Source organism: Sus scrofa, chromosome 10 (genome assembly GCF_000003025.6).
Source record: "Sus scrofa isolate TJ Tabasco breed Duroc chromosome 10, Sscrofa11.1, whole genome shotgun sequence".
Classification (NCBI taxonomy): domain Eukaryota; kingdom Metazoa; phylum Chordata; class Mammalia; order Artiodactyla; family Suidae; genus Sus; species Sus scrofa.
The window spans coordinates 24,151,435-24,169,451 of NC_010452.4; the positions used below are offsets into that span (position 1 = coordinate 24,151,435).

At 60.2% G+C, this 18,017-nt stretch overlaps 2 protein-coding genes and 1 long non-coding RNA gene across 3 annotated transcripts in view; 1 reads left to right on the top strand and 2 right to left on the bottom strand.

Moving 5' to 3' along the window:
• LOC110255659 lies at window positions 2,310–5,765 on the bottom strand. The gene is made up of 3 exons (XR_002336278.1): window positions 5,458–5,765; window positions 5,243–5,335; window positions 2,310–2,767 (listed from the first exon to the last, which is right to left on the bottom strand). It is a non-coding gene; the product is annotated as an uncharacterized LOC110255659 (long non-coding RNA).
• SHISA4 (shisa family member 4) lies at window positions 7,214–10,070 on the top strand. The gene is made up of 5 exons (XM_021064525.1): window positions 7,214–7,408; window positions 7,656–7,827; window positions 8,561–8,694; window positions 9,297–9,464; window positions 9,582–10,070. Exons 1-5 carry the CDS (start codon window positions 7,336–7,338, stop codon window positions 9,626–9,628), a joined length of 594 nt encoding a protein of 197 aa, XP_020920184.1. The 5' UTR covers window positions 7,214–7,335; the 3' UTR covers window positions 9,629–10,070.
• LMOD1 (leiomodin 1) overlaps window positions 13,859–18,017 on the bottom strand; it is a 29,531-nt gene continuing 25,372 nt past the window's right edge. The window contains exons 2-3 of the mRNA XM_021064524.1: window positions 15,056–16,558; window positions 13,859–14,564 (exon numbers count right to left, since the gene is read on the bottom strand). Of these exons, the coding sequence (XP_020920183.1) occupies window positions 14,538–14,564; window positions 15,056–16,558 (1,530 nt within the window). The 3' untranslated portion in view covers window positions 13,859–14,537. The remainder of the gene's footprint in view (window positions 14,565–15,055; window positions 16,559–18,017) is intronic.

Sequence of the window (18,017 nt, forward strand, 5' to 3'; positions counted from 1 at the left end):
GTGGGAAAGAGGACAGTTGGGGACTAGTAAGAGCACCTGGCAGTCCTGAGATTCTTTATGTCCCCAGACCCTGGGGGGCAGCAGCTGGGATACCAGAAGTGACGGGAGGGGAGTGGATGAGCTCAGGTCACAGACCCCCAGCGGCATCAATTGGGCATCGCGAGCCCACGGTGACAGCGTAATGGACGGGGTTTCCCAGGTGTTCATCGCGGGCTTCAGAATGAGGATGTCAGTTTGGCCTCGGTGTCACAGACTAGGTGGCATCTGGGCAGGGTAAAATCAGAAGTGGGCAAACTGGCCACCGGCTAGCAGACGTGATTAACCTATTGTGGGTGGTTTATGACGTGCCCAGGCCAGGGCTCTCGCCATCCTCGGCCCCTCCTTTGAAAAGGATATGAGGCCATGTACAGAAGAAATGGCTCCTGGACAAGGGAGAGATGCTGATCAAAGCTTCAGATGAGGGGAGATCTGGGAAGGATGGTAATCCAGGATCCAGGCGAACATCTGCAAGCTGTGAACGTGGGCAGGTCCTCTGGGGCTGTTTTCAGAAGTGTGGGTGGACAGGAGTGTCTGGAGAGGGAGCACAGCACCCGCTTGTGTGCCAGGAGCTGCTCACGCATCCACGGAAGCACAGCGGAGGCCGAGGCAGTGGGCCTGCGGCGCTCTGTTCTGTTCTGGGGCCCGAGAGAGAAGAGGCCCCTGGCAGGAGGAGGGGGACACGCCATGTGGAGGATGGGCCCTGTCCAGGAAGGAAGCGGAGGGCAGGGTGATGGCACCCACCGCTCCGGAAGCTTGAAGGCTTGTCCAGTGAAAGGCGCTAGCCAGGCGGACCCGTGGCCACCAAGGGGATGGTAACACAAAGCCCATTTCTGGCTTCTCTCTGTTCTGTTCCAGCAAATCTCAGGCTTCTTGAACGTGCAAGGCTGTTGGTGCTGCCCTCAGGAGCCAGTCTCGCAGGGGGTCAGAAACTACAGTGTGCGTGGGGCTGTGTTCTGGGCTTAGCCCCCGCCGCCAGTAAAAGGGTGTGTGGGGTCAGTGGCGGGCAGAGATTGTGGCAGTGCTAAAGGCCCTGCCGCTCTACGTGTCACTTGCTCATCTCCTTAGACCTTCTGCAGTGGCCCCTTGCACGTGGCAGGGGAGGGGGCAGGGGCAGCCCTGGTACACGCAGTTCTCTGTACCCGGGGATCCAGCCACCCACGGATGGTATAGTCCGGTCATATTTACCAGTGGAAAAACCTGTGTGTCAGTGGACCTGCGTTGTTGAAGCTCTAACAACCCCACAAAGCAGGTGGTTGTGTTCGCTCATCTACAGGCTGATGAGGCTGAGGGGCAGAGATGCTAAACATCCCCAGCTGAAGGTCACCCAGCGAGAGTGGCCTAATCCGCGGGGGGGGGGGACTTCCTGCCTCCCTGTGTCCCCCATTTGCCAGGAGATGGGGGTGGGGTGGGACATTCCAGAGAAAGGAGAACGTCAGAAAAAAACCGCAGTGGAATGGAATTGCGATTGCAGAGCTTAGGAGCAGTTAAGAGTACTGGCACTTGTGGCACATGGGACACAGCCAGGAATGAGCTGGAAGTGCCAGGAAAGACCAGCTGGTTGAAGTTCCTGCGAGACCTTTTCTTCGGGGGTGGAAGACCCCTCGGAGGTCTACGTGGAGAAGGGATGTGATGAGGTTTGCATCAGAGTCCAGTGACCAGAGGGTGACTTGGGAGCCAGGAGCAGGGTGCACGCTGGTCTGGCAGCAGCAGCCACAGTGGGGGGCCGGGAGGGAGCCTGGACCAGGGTGGTAACAGGAGGGGGTGGAGCGGAGGCGGGCAGACAGCCGCCAAGGGACAGCGCCCAGGATGGCGGCCCTGAGGGGTAGGTGCTGCTGAGGGTCCCTGCCCATCCGTGGAATCGTGGAAGCGCCCAGCTGGAGGCTGGACGCTGAACTGGCATCATCCGTCCTGGCAGGTGCCCATTCCCACTGGACCCATTGCTCATTGGGATTCCAGTAGCCAAACAGCCAAAAGTAACTGTTAACAATAAAGTTCCAGGAGTTCCCTTTGTGGCTCAGTGGTTAACGAATCCTACTAGGAACCATGAGGTTGCAGGTTCGATCCCTGGCCTTGCTCAGTGGGTTAAGGATCCGGCATTGCCGTGAGCTGTGGTGTAGGATGCCGATGTGGCTCGGATCTGGCGTTGCTGCGGCTGTGGGGTAGGCCGGCAGCTACAGCTCCGATTAGACCCCTAGCCTGGGAACCTCTATATGCCATGGGTGCAGCCCTAAAAGGACAAAAGACAAAAAAAAATAAATAAATAAATAAAATTCCAGAGTTTGTGAGTTATTTACCATTCTCTGATCGACTGTACAGGTTCAACATCATCCATGCAAAGGACCTCATGATCCAGTTCTTTTTTTTTGAGTAAGTGAGAAAGGGTGGCATTCCTGTTGTGGTCCTGAAATTCCAGGTCACACTAGGTCTTGCTGTGGTCCACCCACAACAGGGGACTGGCCAGGGCTCCAGTCCTCTAATACCTACCTCGGGGCTGTGGTGATGAGTAAAGAGGAAGGAATTAAAGAGCCTCGGGTCTGGAGAGTCCTCACTGTCACCCTCCAGTCGCTGGGAGCTGTTTGGCAGCCTCTGTGACTCACTCAGTGGGCTAGAGTGACTCAGTTCAGCTTCAGATGCCACTGCTGACGGGCGTCTCGGGGAGCCTGGGGTGGGTGGGGGCGGCTCCACGAGGACTCTGCAGCACCCGCCAGGCAGAGCTTTCCGTGGTTATCTGTGTGACATTAGAAGGGATCCATGCATTCATTTGCTTTCACTAGGCTCCAATTATTCCAAGAACACAGCCCAGTTCTTCACACATTTCCTCGCCTTCATTGCTTCCGCAGGAAGAAAGCAGAACAGTTAGGATAACCTGCTTCTGGGTCCTCTGCTGGAAGCCTGTGTGAACTGAGATTAGGCCCAGGGTCTTGGAGGAAGAGAGGGAGACAGAAAAGGGGAGGGGTCCCAGAAGACAAGGGACAGCAGGGGGGCCTGGGGGTGGTGAGACCCCTGTCCTGATCTCGGCGGGGCACCTGGAGATGAGAGGCCTGGACACGGGGCTACATAAGCCAAGGCCACTGGATTCACAGCCCCTGGGCTGGAATCAGCAGAGCCCGAATGGACAAGGCTGCAGCCCCCCCACACCCCGTGTTTTGCACTGTGCAAGGCCCCAGAACCTGATCCTGGCAGAGGGAGCAAACCATAGTGACAACAGACTGCACACACCCCCACCCCGCAGCTGGCAGGATGCTCAGTAGGATCTAATTTGATTACAAGAAAACGAACTGGCATTTCTCACACATCTGGCTTTAGGCTGCATTCCTCCCTGGCGTGGCTGCCGCGCCGCCCCCAGCCCTGCGCACTGAGTCAGGACAGGCATTAGGGCCAGTCCGCCGGGCCTGCCAGGGACCTGCTGCGTGACATGAGTCAGGAGAGCAAAGGACCAGAGCATATCTGCCAGCTCGCCTGGGGCTCTAGTGGCTTTGACTGAACCCTAGTCCATTTACAAGTGAGGAAGCCCAGGCCAGAGGGGAAGGGGGCGTGGGCTCTCCCGGTTGGCAGAGCCAGGCCTGCCCTGGCTGGCATTCAGAGCACAGACTGCATCCTGCACCCGGCTCGGCCGTTCATCTGCTGGGCAACTCTGGGTGCGCTGCTTAAATGACCCAGGAAAGTGAACAGTGGTCGTGTGTTTCCTGAGGTGACTGTGCAGGGCTGCCTCGTGGGAAGGCCAGTGCGATTCTCGCCGCTTGACCTGCCCTCAGGGAGCTGGGCTCAAGGGGAGTGACAGGCGGTTCCCGTCTGTGCAGGTGGCTGGCACAGCACTGGGCTGAAACACACCCCGGGTGCAAAGGGCCAGTGGAAGGCTGAAGCCTGTGTCCCCAAACCCTTCCCAGGAAAGGGAGTGGGGACAGACAGAGGAGGGCTGTAAACAGAGCCTTCTTCCTCTCTTACCCTCCAGATCCCAAAATAACACTCATCTGTCCCCACCCTGCCCAGCGGGCAGAGCTGCAGACTGAGTAAGATGCCATTTAAAGATAACCTGGCTCTTCCCCACCCCCGCCCCTGTCTGCCCCACTGGCTGGGCTGGGCTCCTGGGGCCAGGCCCCAGCTGGACTGAGACACTGCTGCTCCCCCACCAGAGCCAGCTGGCCCCCTGAGGCCCTGGGACTCTGCAAAAAAGCAGAAGCCTGACCTTCTGGGAGAGAAAGCCCTGCAGAGGCATTGATAAGATCCCTCTGGAGAAGGAGGTGGAGCGGCAGGGAGCTGATTCCCCACTGTCCCCTCCCCTAGACCCCGCCCACCAAGAGGACAAACACAGGAGACAGCCTTTTTTTTTGGCTTCTTAGGGCTGTACCCGAGGCATATGGAGGTTCCCAGGCTAGGGGTCCAATCAGAGCTACAGCTGCCCACCTACACCTCAGCCACAGCAACACGGGATCCGAGCCGCATCTGCGACCTACATCACCGCTCATGGCCACACGGGATCCTTAACCCACTGAGCGAGGCCAGGGATCGAACCGGCAACCTCATGGTTCCTAGTCAGATTCATTTCTGCTGCACCACGACAGGAACTCAAAGGAGAAAGCCTTTTGTTTACAGCAAGAGAGATTCAGGCTAGACACCAGGAAAAAGTTCCTGATGAAGGAGAAATGTTTGTTTACTCTGGGGCAGTGGGAGCCAGGAGATCCTGTTGCTTTTTTTTTTTTTTTTTTTTTTTTTTTTTTGGCCATGCCCCTGGCAGGCAAAATTCCTGGGCCAGGGATCGAACCCAGGCCACAGTGGTGACACCACCAGCTCCTTAACCTGTTGAGCCACCAGGGAGCTCTGAGATCCCGGTCCTTCGGTGTGGTGAGATCACATCACACAGAGGACAGGGTGTGGTAACCTATCTGGAGGGGGACGGGGGTCCCCTTGGGGTGCTGCTGAAGGGACGACCAGTGGCCAAGAGGACGAGGGAAGGTGGTTACTCTGATCTCAGAATGGCCTGGCAGCCGGGTGGGCAGACCCTGGGGCATGCGGGGGCCTGGGCAGGCTGCTCTGATTTGAAGAGGAGCATCAAAGAGGCTGGAGGAGGCCTGGGCTGGTCACTGGTCGCAGCAGGAATGACTCAGCAGAGCACTCCCACACCGCCCAGGCCAGGCCCAAACCGGGTCACAGGCACAGCCAGCGCCCCCCCTCCACCTGCTCCCTACCCCCACCCCGGACCTACCTTCCTTCCCACACATCCTGTGGGGCTGAGGGCAGGGCACCAGCGATTCCTGAGGACGCGCTCCATGCCAGGCCCAGCACGGGCACTTCTGACCTGTTTGAGGAGAGGCAGGAGGCGGCTTTGAAGTCACAAAAGTCCCATTCCAAATCCTGGCCCTGGGAGCTGGAATTAACTTCCTCCAACCCAACTCCATCTGCACAGTGGGGCCAACTCACTTGCAGAGTTATAGCTGCTAGTGTTATTGTCATCACAGTCCAGGCCCCCAGGGAGAGTGTGCCAGGTCCGTGTGGCCGTGTTCGGGGCCAGCGCCGGAACTGCTGTCCTCTTTTCGATGATAGCCATTCTGATGGGTGTGAGGCGACATCTCTTTGGGGTTTTGCTGGCATTTCTGGGATGATTAGTGACGCCCAGCATCTTTTCATCTGTCTGTGTGTCTTCTTTGGAAAAATGTCTATTCAGATCCTCTGCCCTTTTCTCTTTTGTCCCCGCCCACAGCATGTGGAAATTCCAGGGCCATAGCAGGGACCTGAGCCACAGCAGTCACAACCCCGGACCCTTAGCCCACTGAGCCACCAGGAAGCTCCCTAGATCCTCTGCCCATCTTTCTTTCTTTCTTTCTTTCTTTCTTTCTTTCTTTCTTTCTTTCTTTCTTTCTTTCTTTCTTTCTTTCTTTCTTTCTTTCCTTTCTTTTTGTCTTTTTAGGGCCACACCCGCAGCAGACGGAGGTTCCCAGGCTAGGGGTTGAATCGGAGCTGTAGTCACTGGTCTCACCACAGCCACAGCAGCCCCAGATCCGAGCTGTATCTGAGACCCACTACAGCTCATGGCAATGCTGGATCCTTAACCCACCGAGTTGAGGCCAGGGATCAAACCCACATCCTCATGGAGACTAGTCAAGTTTGTTACCACTGAGCCACAACGGGAACTCCCCTCTGCCCATTTCTAATCAGATTGTTTGTTTGACGTTGAATCGTATGTGCTCTTTATGTATTTTGGATATTAGCCTCGTATAGCATATATCGTTTGCAGATAGCTTCTCTCATGAGGTGGGGGAAGTCACTTGGATTTAGCATGCCTCCGCCACTCACTGCCTCTGTCACCTGGACACTTTAATAACTTCCTTGAGTCCTAGTTTCTCTGTCTATAAAAGGGACTGGCAACACCAGTGAACCTGGTTTAGCTCATGGGATTGTGGGGAACCGCAAATGAGGGACATGTCCAAGCACCCTGAGGGCTAAGGGAGGCTATGGATTTTCTCCCCAGAAAATTTTGGTCCCCTGCATGTTCCCGGTCCGTGTGGCCCTGCAGTAGGGGCCTGGCCACCAACACACAGTACAAACTTAGCAGGAGACTGAAAGAGGTCTCGCTGTAAGGAACTCTGGCCCTTGCTCTGCCCTGCTTTCCTGCAGCATCTCTGCGGGGCTGCTCTAGAAGAAAGGGGTTTTCACTCTCAAGGCCGTCTGACTGGATGGGTCCCAGGTGGCCCCAGCGGCCAGCCACCCGGAAGCGTGAGGCCATAGGCTGGCGCATGCCAGCGCTGACCACTCGGAGGGGGAAGGGGCCGCTCAGGGAGCCAATGCAGCTGGCAGGGTCCAGGCCTGTGGGCTCGACGGGGACAAAGCTGCTCTGAGCCGCCTCTCAATGGGCGCCTGTGTTCCGCGGTGGGGGCAGGGTGCTCCGGGCCTCCTCCTGCTCCTCCCCGCCGCCGCAGGACGTCTTCGGCTGGACACTGGGGCAGAAGTGGTCCCGCACAGGGAAGGTCCGGGTCGGCCCCTGTGCCTGGGCTTTCGGAGATGGCACCAGGATCAGGGCTTCTGGGGCCCAGAACGCTGATTGGGCCGAGGCAGGGGGCGGGCCCAGGCCCGGCGGGCCCCCACTGTGCCCAGCCGCTTGGTCGCGGGAGCCCGCGCGGGGCGTGGCCAGGGGCGTGGCCGGCGTGGACCCCGGACGGGCGGGGCGCGGGGACAGATCACCGAGGACCAGCCGAGCCCGCCCCGAGGAGGCGGGGAGGAGCCGGGCGGGCGCGCTGGCCCCGCGGAGCTGGGCGGCCGGCGTTGTCCTGCGCGCCCGGCGGCCGCTCCACGCGCCCCGCTATGCCGCCCGCGGGGCTCCGCGGGGCCGCGCCGCTCGCGGTGATCGCGCTCCTGGTGCTGGGGGCGCCCCTGGGTAAGGGCCGGGGGCCGCGGGCGTGGCGCGCGCGGGGGAGGCCCTGGAGGAGGCGGTGCCCGGGCGTGGCGGGGTCCGTGGGAGAGGAGGGCAAGAGTGGGCTGACCCCGGGGGGGCCGCTCCAGGCAGAGGCCTCTGGGCTCAGGGACCAGGGCAGACCTTCGGGTGGTGAGAGTAGGGCGCGCGGGAGGGGGGCAGCCAGAGACCCGGCCCGGTGGCCACTGGGCACCCGCACCCCTGTCTGCAGCGCTAGCCGGCGAGGACTGCCTCTGGTACGTGGATCGGAATGGCTCCTGGCAGCCGGGCTTTAACTGCGAGTTCTCAACCTTCTGCTGCGGGACCTGCTACCAGCGCTACTGCTGCAGAGACCCGACCTTGCTCATCACCGAGAGGCAGCAGAAGCACTGCCTGGCCTTCAGGTGGGCTCCTCCCCTCCTTGTCCACCTCCACATTCTTAGCCCAGACCCAGGCTCCGGCTAGGGGACAAGGCGAATCTTGAGTGTCCAGCTTGGGAATTCCAGGAGGGGCCGTTAGTAAACACGTCAAGTGCTGGTGGGGCTGAGCCCTCCCCTTGGCCCTGCCCTGGCTGCAGAGGGAGGGTGCAGGGTCAGCGCCAGGGCCGGTGTCGTTCTGCCAGGAAGGCAGGAGACCCAGTCTCATGCCTCACTAGCTGCGTGGTCTTGCAGAAGACACGTCCTGGGTGGGTCACTTTCCTCTTCATTGAAACCAGGCCGGGACGGGGGGCGGGGGGTGCCACAGTTAGTGGTTTTCCAGCGTCTTTTTGAAGGGGCCTGCTGACATATAAAACAGGTACAAGAAGACCCATTGCAGTGGGATTTTAAAAAACAGCTCTGGATCATTGCCCAGGGGACTTGCAGGGCTCACGGTCAGAAGTCTAACCGGTTAAGTTGCTGCCGTAGGGCGCCCACTGCAAATCCCCAGAGGCCACTCGCTGGCCAGCAGGCGCCTGGCCTTCCGGGAAGCGTGGTTCCCTAAGATCCCCTGCGGGGTTCCGCAGAGCCCACCAGGAACCCCAAATCTCAGCTCTCTGTGGCCCCCTGCTGGCCAGGAGTCCAAGCACAGCTTTCAGGTCACCCTGTGAGGACTTTCTGCTTGAGGCTTGGAAGGTGAGGCACGCTTCTCTGTCTAAAGCCCCAAGACCATAGCAGGCATCGCTTCTGCCGTGATCCTCTTCGTGGCTGTGGTCGCCACCACCATCTGCTGCTTCCTCTGCTCCTGCTGCTACCTGTACCGCCGGCGCCAGCAGCTGCAGAGCCCTTTTGAAGGTAGGTGCGGGGCTGGGCAGGTGCGCCCCAGACAGGCCTGCTGAGCCCCCGGGTGGACACTGGAGCTCCAGGAGACGTGATTCTGTGTCCTGGACTCACCACCTGCCAGCTTGTCACCCATACACAGGAACGTGCAGGGGCACGTGTGAACACTGTACCCGTGTGTGCCTGTGTTGTCTGGAGGCAGCGAGTGTGTGCACAGGCTTGTGGGACTCTCAGGAAGCGTGTGTGCGGGGGCTGGAGTGTGAGCGCGTGGATGGGCTGGGTGTGCAAAGGGCGTGTGGCTGCGCCTATGCCTAAACCTGCTGGGCAGGGGTCCATGCCAGAGGCCCCCTGGGGGCAGGCTTGCTAAGCTGCAGGATTCCAGCCCCCAGCTGCCGTCTCCTTGCCCAGATAGCACCTTCCCCAGGCTGTGCCCCCAGCCCTCGAGGTCCCCAAAGCCCAGCTGAGGGGAGCAAAGTGCTGACTGCAATTGACCCTCTGGGCTACCTGCAGGCAACCCGCTGGCTCTGCTCAGCAAGGTCTCGGAGCAGAGTTGGCTGGGCCGGCCCTGCTTCCCATGGAGGTGGCATTCTAAGTGCGGCTCCTTGTCCCCCACCCAGGCCAGGAGATTCCAATGACAGGCATCCCAGTGCAACCAGTGTACCCGTACACCCAGGACCCCAAAGCCGGCCCTGTACCCCCCCAGCCTGGCTTCATGTACCCGCCTAGTGCTCCTGCGCCCCAGTATCCGCTCTACCCGGCGGGGCCCCCTGTCTACAACCCTGCAGGTAAGCCAGCCTGAACTCTCGCCCCACGCCCGCACCTCTGTCTCGCGTGCCTGCCCCAGACTTCCAGGCCTGCCCTCCTGTGCACCCTGACCCCCACCCTGTCTCCTTGGCTTGCAGCTCCACCCCCCTACGTGCCCCCCCAGCCCTCCTACCCAGGAGCCTGAAGAGCCGGCCGTGGTGTCTCTGCCATCCCTCAGGGGCGCCTCCCTCTGGACCTCCGTGTGGCCCGGGGGGCGGGCAGGGTCCTCTTCTTGCCGGGCCCCAGACCGAGCCACACCCTGAGACCTTCTGGGAACAGAGCCCCAGGAGGAGGAAAGGAGCTGAGCTGGAACTTGGCCGTGAATAGGGGCGGGTCGGGGGCTTGACGTGCGTTCACCGTTTTAACCGGGGCGATGGAAGGACGGGAAAGCCTGGGTCACAGCCCCTGCTTTCCTCCTCCTACCAGGATGTCGGTGGCCGGCCAGAAGGCGGGGCCCCTCCTGCCTGCCCACATGGCTGGGGTGGGGCTGGGGGGACTCCACCAACGGGGGATGGAAGCCCTCCTCCTGGCCGCCCTTCCCCCCAGGGCTAAGGCCTGCTGGATTAAAGCTGTCAACTTGGGACTCACGCGGTCGCATCATTGGGCTGTCCGCACCTGCCTCAGCATGGCTGGCAGCTCCGTGACCCCAAAGCAGGGGAGGGCTGGTGCCAGGCAGGGCTGGAGCACGGGCAGAACCACCCAGCCTGGGGGCTCCTTGGGCCGCCTCCCAGAGCCAGGGAGGTGGGTCTCGCCACACCTGGAAGAAGGTGCTTGTTTGCCTTGCGGATTCCACTCGAGGGGCCAGGTCTGTGAGGCACTGCCAGCTGCCCAAAGGCACCTTCTCCTGTCCCGTACACTTGGATTCACCCTTGGGCCCCAATATCATCGGACCTTGAGTGTATCTCCCAAGGTCACCAGGTCTCAGCTTCCCCATCTGTTGAATGGGCACACTGCCTCAGAGCAGTCATGCCGGTGAACCATGTACAGGGAACTTGGTCGGCTGAGCCGTAACAGGTCAGGGGTTCCAGGACCCGAAGCTGGACTGGGTAGGTGCTCTGTCAGCCGCCTTGCACTATCAGGAAGCCCAGGACACCAGGCCCCCAGGCCCAGTTCGGTGCCTCCACTGGGCCTGGCAGGTGCCCCCTGCCCCCTTGGCCTCACCCTCTGAGGATGCCAGCCTGGTGACAAATCCAGGAAAGGGAGTTTTATTTATTTCCCTATTTCTTGGCCAAACCATGGCATACGGAAGTTCCCTAGAGAGGGATGGAATCCGAGCTGCAGCTGGGGCCTACGCCACAGCAGCAGCAACACTGGATCCTTAACCTGACGTGCCACAGTGGGAACTCCCATATCGTTTTTAATTCAAGTGGAAAAGTGCCAAGTCAGCTTGGAAAACCACTCGACTGGCCGCCTGCCCCTTTCCAAGCCCCCCTGCTCAGTCCCCTTCCAGCCATCTGCTGGTGCTCCAGCCCCACTGCAGCCTGCCTTGCCCGCTCCGTCTCCTCAGACTTCTGGGCCCCTGCAGCCTTGGCTCTATGGCCATCGTGCCTTCTGGGGCTCTTGTCACACAGCCCAGAGCCAGGAGCTCCTGGGCCAGATGCTTGGGGCCAGTGTTAGACCTCTGCTCCTGGACCTGACCCAGAAGGGACAGCCAGTGCTCCTGGGTCCAGAGCCGGGACCATGGCTGCAAGTCCACCTTCTCCCTGAAAGTGGGGACGAGAGGAGGGAGGGGGCCATGAGTCTTCTGGCTTCTAGTCTGCAGGTTCTCCTGGAAGAGGGGGTCTCTAGGTTATCTCGGGGTGGGAGGCGGAGGAGGTTTGCTGGAAAACGTTTCCGAGTTTCCCTTAAGGGGTAAGTGAATGCAAGGCCATGCCAGTCAGAATGAATTATCCTTAAATCCACAGCCTGAGGCCAAGTACAAAAGGCTCTGCAGTCTGGGGCGGAGGCTTTATCTCCATCTTTCTCCATTGGTGCTGCCTCTCCGAGGCCGAAAGCCCCCTTTCCAACACTGCCAATCAAGTCAGTCTGCAAAAGCCTGAAAATAAGAGAATTCTAGGAAAAGGGGGAAAAGGAGTGATGCTTTCACGTGCTGGGAGCGGAGAGGAGGCCCCCTCACATTCTCTAGTTTTTAAAACAGGGCAACAGCCTGTCTGTCGTGTCTCAGGTACCCCCAGCTCATCTGCTCATCACCAGGGGGTGGGACACAGCCGTTCCTGAGAAGTCACCCTATGAGGCAGTGCGACTCCCAAGGATTGGGTCTGCAGTGGTGAAAATGGGGTTCTGCCAGGCTAGGGGGGAGCAGGGAGGACCCCCAGGGTAGGTCTGGGAAGCAGAGATGGAGGAGGAGTGTTTTACATGGTGGCCTGTGTTATGGGGGCAGCGGGGTCTGCTCGGGTGGTGGGGAGGCTGAGCCAGGAGGAGAAGGCAGGAAGAGGGCTAGGATCGAGGAACCTGGAAATACAGTGGGACCAGGAGCCAGAGGTTAGTGAGAAAGGGGAGCGCTGGGGTGATGGAGGCCAGGAGCTGGGGAGAATGGAGGCTGCTGGGAAAGTGAGGCCCGGCCTGTGGGAGAAAGGAGGGGGAGAGAGGCCTGGAGGAGGCCACGGGCTGGGAGGGGGTGCCCAGCCAGAGAGGGCAGGTATACGCCAGCAGGGGGCAAGGGGGCAGAGGGGGACCCCTTCCCAGGTCAGGTGCCTGTCTCAGGCAACAACACCCCTTCCCCTCAACACAGACAGGGCAGCCCACTAGGCTGGATGATTTTGGTGGGTGACTCGCCTTTGGTTTTGTTGTTTTTTTTTTTGGCCACACCCGGGCATGCGGAAGTTCCTGGATCCACCCTGAGCTACAGCTGTAATCAGAGCCACCGCAGTGACAACGCCAGATCCTGAACTCGCTGAGCTGGAGTGAACTCCCTGAGCTGGAGTGAACTCCCAGCAGATCTTGATGTTTCTTAGAGGAGCCATCAGAGTGGCCTTGATCCAGAACCCCACCCCCACCCCGACCCCAGCCCAGGCCCCTGCCCCCGCACTGCACGGACCTCCTGCGACAGGAAGTGGGGACAGTTGGCCCCGCAGCCTGGGCTCCTCCAGGGCTTGAGTGCCAGCCCAGACGGGCGGGTGGGGGAGGACACTTTTCCTGCGGTCCCGGGCGAGGCAGGGGAGCCGGCTGCTGCCGCTGGAGGGCCCTGGGTAGCCTCCTGGCCCAGGTCCACAGGAAACCTGGCTTTGAATCCAGATCTATCAGCTGTCAAGTCATTTGCTTTGCCAGGCGAACTCTCCTCTTAATTCAGCTGATCACTAAAAGCCCGTGGCTCCAGGACGACCTGCCCCCAGGCCTCCCCGCGGGGAAGGCCACCTGGGGTCCTGCTGCCCACAATCCAGGCTCCGAAAGCCGCGCTCTGGAGGCCGGGGGTCGCGGTGTCCGCCAGGTGGCGCTGCGCCCCGCCCCTGGCTCAAAAGGGATGACGTCATGGAAGGGCGGAGCCCACCGGGGAGGGGCGGCAGCGGAGGGCGGTGCCCCTTGCTGCCTGGGAACAGCCCAGGGTGGTTTTCAGTAGGACAATCTTTTTTTTTCGGCCTGTTTTTTTTGGGGGGGGGGCCTCACCCTCGGCGTATGGAGGTTCCTAGGCTAGGGGACAAACTGGAGCTGTAGCCGCTGGCCTTCACCACAGCCACAGCCACTCTGGATCCTTAACCCACTGAGCCAGGCCAGGGATCCAACCGCAGCCTCATGGATACTAGCTGGGTTCCTTATCGCTGAGCCACAACAGGAAGTCCCACAGTCCACCAATCTTGATTTAAGCATGCCGCGTCCTAAAGCGACAGGGCCTGTTGGAGCTCTAAGATGGGGCCCTTTGAGCCAGTCAAGCCAGAAAGATGCCTTTGATGTATTCGCGGTGGAGGGCGCAGGGGCAGGGAGTGAAATCAGGGACCAGGGCTGACGGGGCGCATGCGTGTGATGTGGCCCCTGTTCCTGGTGGTCCTTTCATTTCTCTGCCTTCAGGATTTAGGGCTGCTGAGAGGAGCAGGACCCCAGCCCGCAGTTAGGACCAGTTACAGATGGAGCAGTCCCAACATGCCTAATAGAGCTATTCTAGCGGCCTGTGCTCCACTCTGCCTGCTGCCCCGACAGCAGCTCTGCCTTCCTGCTGACCCCAGACAGCTGGGCTGAGGCCCGGGCCTGGACAGCCAGGTCGGCGGGGAGCCAGCCCCTCTGTTTCAGTCTTTCCCCCAAGCTGTGCTCTCTATGGCTAATGGAAGCTTGTGTTGTGGCCAGCTCACGGTGTCATGGCAGGGAACCTGAGTTTCCAGAGCCCTCCAGGGAGCACAGGTGAGCCTCGGGACCTTCGGGACATCACAGAAGTGGGCATGGCCACTCACAGCTAAAGGCTTGTATATATTATCAAAATCTCATGGAAAAACAGATACACAGCCATTTATACAACAGCAGGTGGGTGTGAGGAAATGTCTGCTTTGGCCTCAAACCTTCAGGTCCAGCCGCTGTCTATCCTCTCCTCCCATCTGGAGCCCACTCCCCACCAGGCCCGGTGCCCCTGCCATGGCCTCTCATTAGCCCAGAGCGGGCTGGGGGTATCCTCAGCCCCTCCTCCCTCTCCCCTAGGGCCCCTGCCCCTCGCAGAGACCCACCAGCCCAGCAGCCTTGCCCCATGGGCTCCTCAGAGGCCTGAATCCTGGCCCTGGAGGGCAGTGGGGCCGGGGGGGTCGCATGGTCCCTGGGGGACACCTTTCCCGGATCCCAGGCCTTTGGCAGCTTGCCAGCCAGCCACATAGGCCCCAGGCGGGCCCTCTTCTCGGTCACGTGCTAAAAGGACTCTTCTTGTCCAGAAACCTCAGCTCCAGGCTTAAAAGACATTTGAGGAGAGCCTCAGAGACAAGGAAAAGAAAGCGAGGAGAGCATCCTTCGCAGAGCTGGCCCAGGCCTCCAGCTCTCCCAGGCAGAGCAGGTCAGCCGGCGCGGTGGGCGGGGTCTGTGCGGCCCTGGGAGGCGGGGCCTGGGCGGGCGTGGCGGGGGCGGTCGGCGCCTGCGGTGGGATCCTACTGAAGTAGCTTGGGCACCTGTACCTGTTGGGGCAAAGCAGAGACGGTTTAGAGGAGGTCGCCGGGCAGGGGCCCCTGGAATTCCTCTCACCTCCCGTCCCTCTGGTCTCCCGAACAAATGCGGTGTCGACAGAGGATGCCTGTTCCCTTTTCAAAAACTGGATGCCATTAAATGACCCTGGCATTACTGGCGAGGTGGTGGAGATGGAGCCCGGCCAGGCTGAGGACCACGACTCTGCCACCCGGGGAGGCAGAGCCTTAGAAGCAGGATCTCCTGGGATCTTTGGGATAAACTGGTCCTGAGAGGGAGTTAGGGACACAAAGACCATTTTTGTTTGGGGAACGGGTGAGGGAAGACCTGGAGAGCCTGAAGCTGCTCCACCATTTCTGGGAGAAACGGGTTTCCTGGAACCCAGGGGTGGCCAGCCTGGGGCGCAGGCGGCTGAGATGAGGCAGGTTCTCCCCCCCCCCCCCCGTTCCCAGTCGGGCCCCCTGCTGAGCCCCCAGCTGCTGACCTTCTTGAGCTGCTTGAGGTTGCTGGAGCGGATGGCGGCCAGCAGCTGGTCCCGGGAGTTCTTCTCCTGGGCAGGGAGAAGCCTGTCGCCCATCTTCCGCTGGGTGGCTGGTGAGAGCGAGTTCTTCAGGTTCTCCATGATGAGTGGGGGGGCCAGGGGTGGCGGGGGTGGGGGGGGCGCAGCTGGGGCACCCCCTTTCCCTGGAGAGTTCTTGGGGGCGGCCTTGGGGGATGGCTGCGGGGAGGGTTTCGGGGAGCCTTTGGCGGGGGCCCCAGCCTTGGGCACCTGCAGCAGCGCCTTCTCCCCGCGGGCCTCCTGCGCCTGCCGCTGCTCCTGCAGCCGCTTCTGCCGCTGCCGGTCCATGTTGCGGCTGAGCAGGTTGGTGACGGTCATGCGGGGCCCGGCCAGCTCAAAGTGGTAGCCCAGCTTGAGCAGCGTGGTATTCTCCTTGAGCAGCTTGGCCATCTCCATCTCCGTCTTGCCGCCGCAGATGTGGCGCTGGTTGTGGAAGCGGAGCTCGGTCAGCGAGCTGTTCTGGAGGAGCGCCCGGAAGATGGCCAGGATGCCCTTGCTCGTGATGTGGTTGGAGTCCAGGTTCAGGCTGGTGATGGTCTTGTTGGCCTTGAGCATGATGGCGATGGCGAAGGCCACGTGGTCGTCGGCCCGCGTGTTGGCCAAGGCGAAGACCTTGACGGCGGTGTTGAACTCCAGCGCCTCGGCGAAGCGCACCAGGATTTCGGTGGTGATGCAGTCTGAGTTGTTGACATTGACCTCGGTCACCTCCGGGTCGTTGTTCCTCACCCGCTCCAGGGGCTCGTCAAAGATGCTGGGGGCCGCTTCCTCCCCGGCCTGGGCAGGCACGTCAGCCGGCTTTGGGGGTGCCCCGGGGGCTGGGGGCTCCGGTGCTGGGGTCTTGCTCTCCTCTCGGGGTGCCTTTGCATGCGGGGGCTCCTCCTTTTTGGCCTTCTCCTCCTCCGTCCTGGCGCCCGTGTCCCCACTCCGTCTCTTCACCTCCTGGCGCTCTGTCCGGGCGTCTGTCCCTCTCGCCACCTCCTGGCCCTCGGTCCGGGCGTCCGCATCCTTCCCACGCCCCTTCACCTTCGCCACCTCCTCTCTCCTGCTGGCCTCCTTCTTCTCCTCTCCTTTCTTGCCTTTGTCCCTGCTTGCACCGGGGCTCCTGTCACGCCCCTGCCTCTCCTCGTCCTTCCTGGGGGCGGCTGTCCCCTCCTGTGCCCGCCCTTCCTTCCCGGCCTCCTTCCTGTCCACGGCGGCCCTGACCCGTCCCTTCTCAAGGCCCCTGATGAGTTTCTCCTCCTTGGGCCTCTCTGTACTTTTGCCATCGGCTTCCTCCTTGTCTCTCGAGAAGCTTTTCTTCAAGACGCCCTTTCTTGGCTCCTTCGCCAGGTCTGAGTCCCGTCGGGGGCCCAGGGGCTTCTTGCTGGCATCTCTGCACCTCTCCTCTCCGTTCTTGGCGTCTGCCTTGGTCTCGCCTTGCTTGCCCTCCTGAGAATTCAGAAAAGAAAAATAAACATGAAGAGCTGGCTGTGGAGGGAGACAGAATGGACTTGGGGGCACTTAGGTGACCTCCTGGAACCTCAGGACGGGCCCGGGGTTGGAGGGTGGGGTGGGTGGGTGGCAAGGTGAGCTGTGGGGAGACTTGCAGACCCTCAGGGTCCTTAGGCCCCAGGAACCTGGGGCAGGGGCTGTGGCTGCTCCTCCCCAGAAGATTCTCAGACCCCAAATGTCCTTCCTCTGTTGTGGGTGAGGAGGAAGGAGGTCCCCGCTGAGTCCTTTTTTTTTGTCCTTTTGCCTTTTCTTGAGCCGCTCCCGCAGCATATGGAGGTTCCCAGGCTGGGGTCCAATCGGATCTGTAGCCACCGGCCTATGCCACAGCCACAGCAATGCCAGATCCGAGCCACATCTGCAACCCACAGCACAGCTCACAGCAATGCTGAATCCTTAGCCCACAGCACAGCTCACAGCAATGCTGAATCCTTAGCCCACAGCACAGCTCACAGCAATGCTGAATCCTTAACCCACAGCACAGCTCACAGCAATGCTGAATCCTTAGCCCACTAAGCAAGGCCAGGGAACGAACCCGCAACCTCATGGTTCCTAGTCGGATTCAATGACCACTTCGCCAAGAGGGGAAATACCCCCGCTGAGTCTTGATGGAAAAGAGGCAAAAGGAAACATCCCTAACACTCCGTTGAAAATTTTGAATTTTCTTTCATCTTTTTTTTTTTTTTTTTGCATTGTGTTTGATCTTTTACAACATTCATTAAAACATGGGTTTTCGGAGTTCCCGTCGTGGCACAATGGAAACGAATCAGATAGGAACCATGAGGTTGCGGGTTCAGTCCCTGGCCTTGCTCAGTGGGTTAAGGATCGGCGTTGCCACGAGCTGTGGTGTAGGCCGGTGTCTACAGCTCCAATTAGACCCCTAGCCTAGAAACCTCCATATGCCAAGGGTGCGGCCCTGAAAAGCAAACAAAACAACAACAAAAAAACCACGGGTTTGGAGTTCCCGTCATGGCTCAGTGGTTAACGAATCCAACTAGGAACCATGAGGTTGCGGGTTCGGTCCCTGCCCTTGCTCAGTGGGTTTGGGGATCTGGTACTGCCGTGAGCTGTGGTGTAGGTTGCAGACGTGGCTCGGATCCTGCGTTGCTGTGGCTCTGGCATAGGCTGGTGGCTATAGCTCCAACTGGACCCCTAGCCTGGGAACTCCATATGCCGCGAGAGTGGCCCAATAAATGGCAAAAAGACAACAACAACAGAAAAAAAAAACATGGGTTTTCTTGCTGTCTGTGCACAGCCCTGCCCTGGCCCCCGGGGTATGGCAGCAGCTCTCAGATACTGGGCTTTTATAGCCAATACCTTTTCAAAGGAAAAGTTTGGAGGTACCAGCAAAGGACTGCTTACATTTTATTTTACCAACTGGGGGTGATTAGACCTTCTC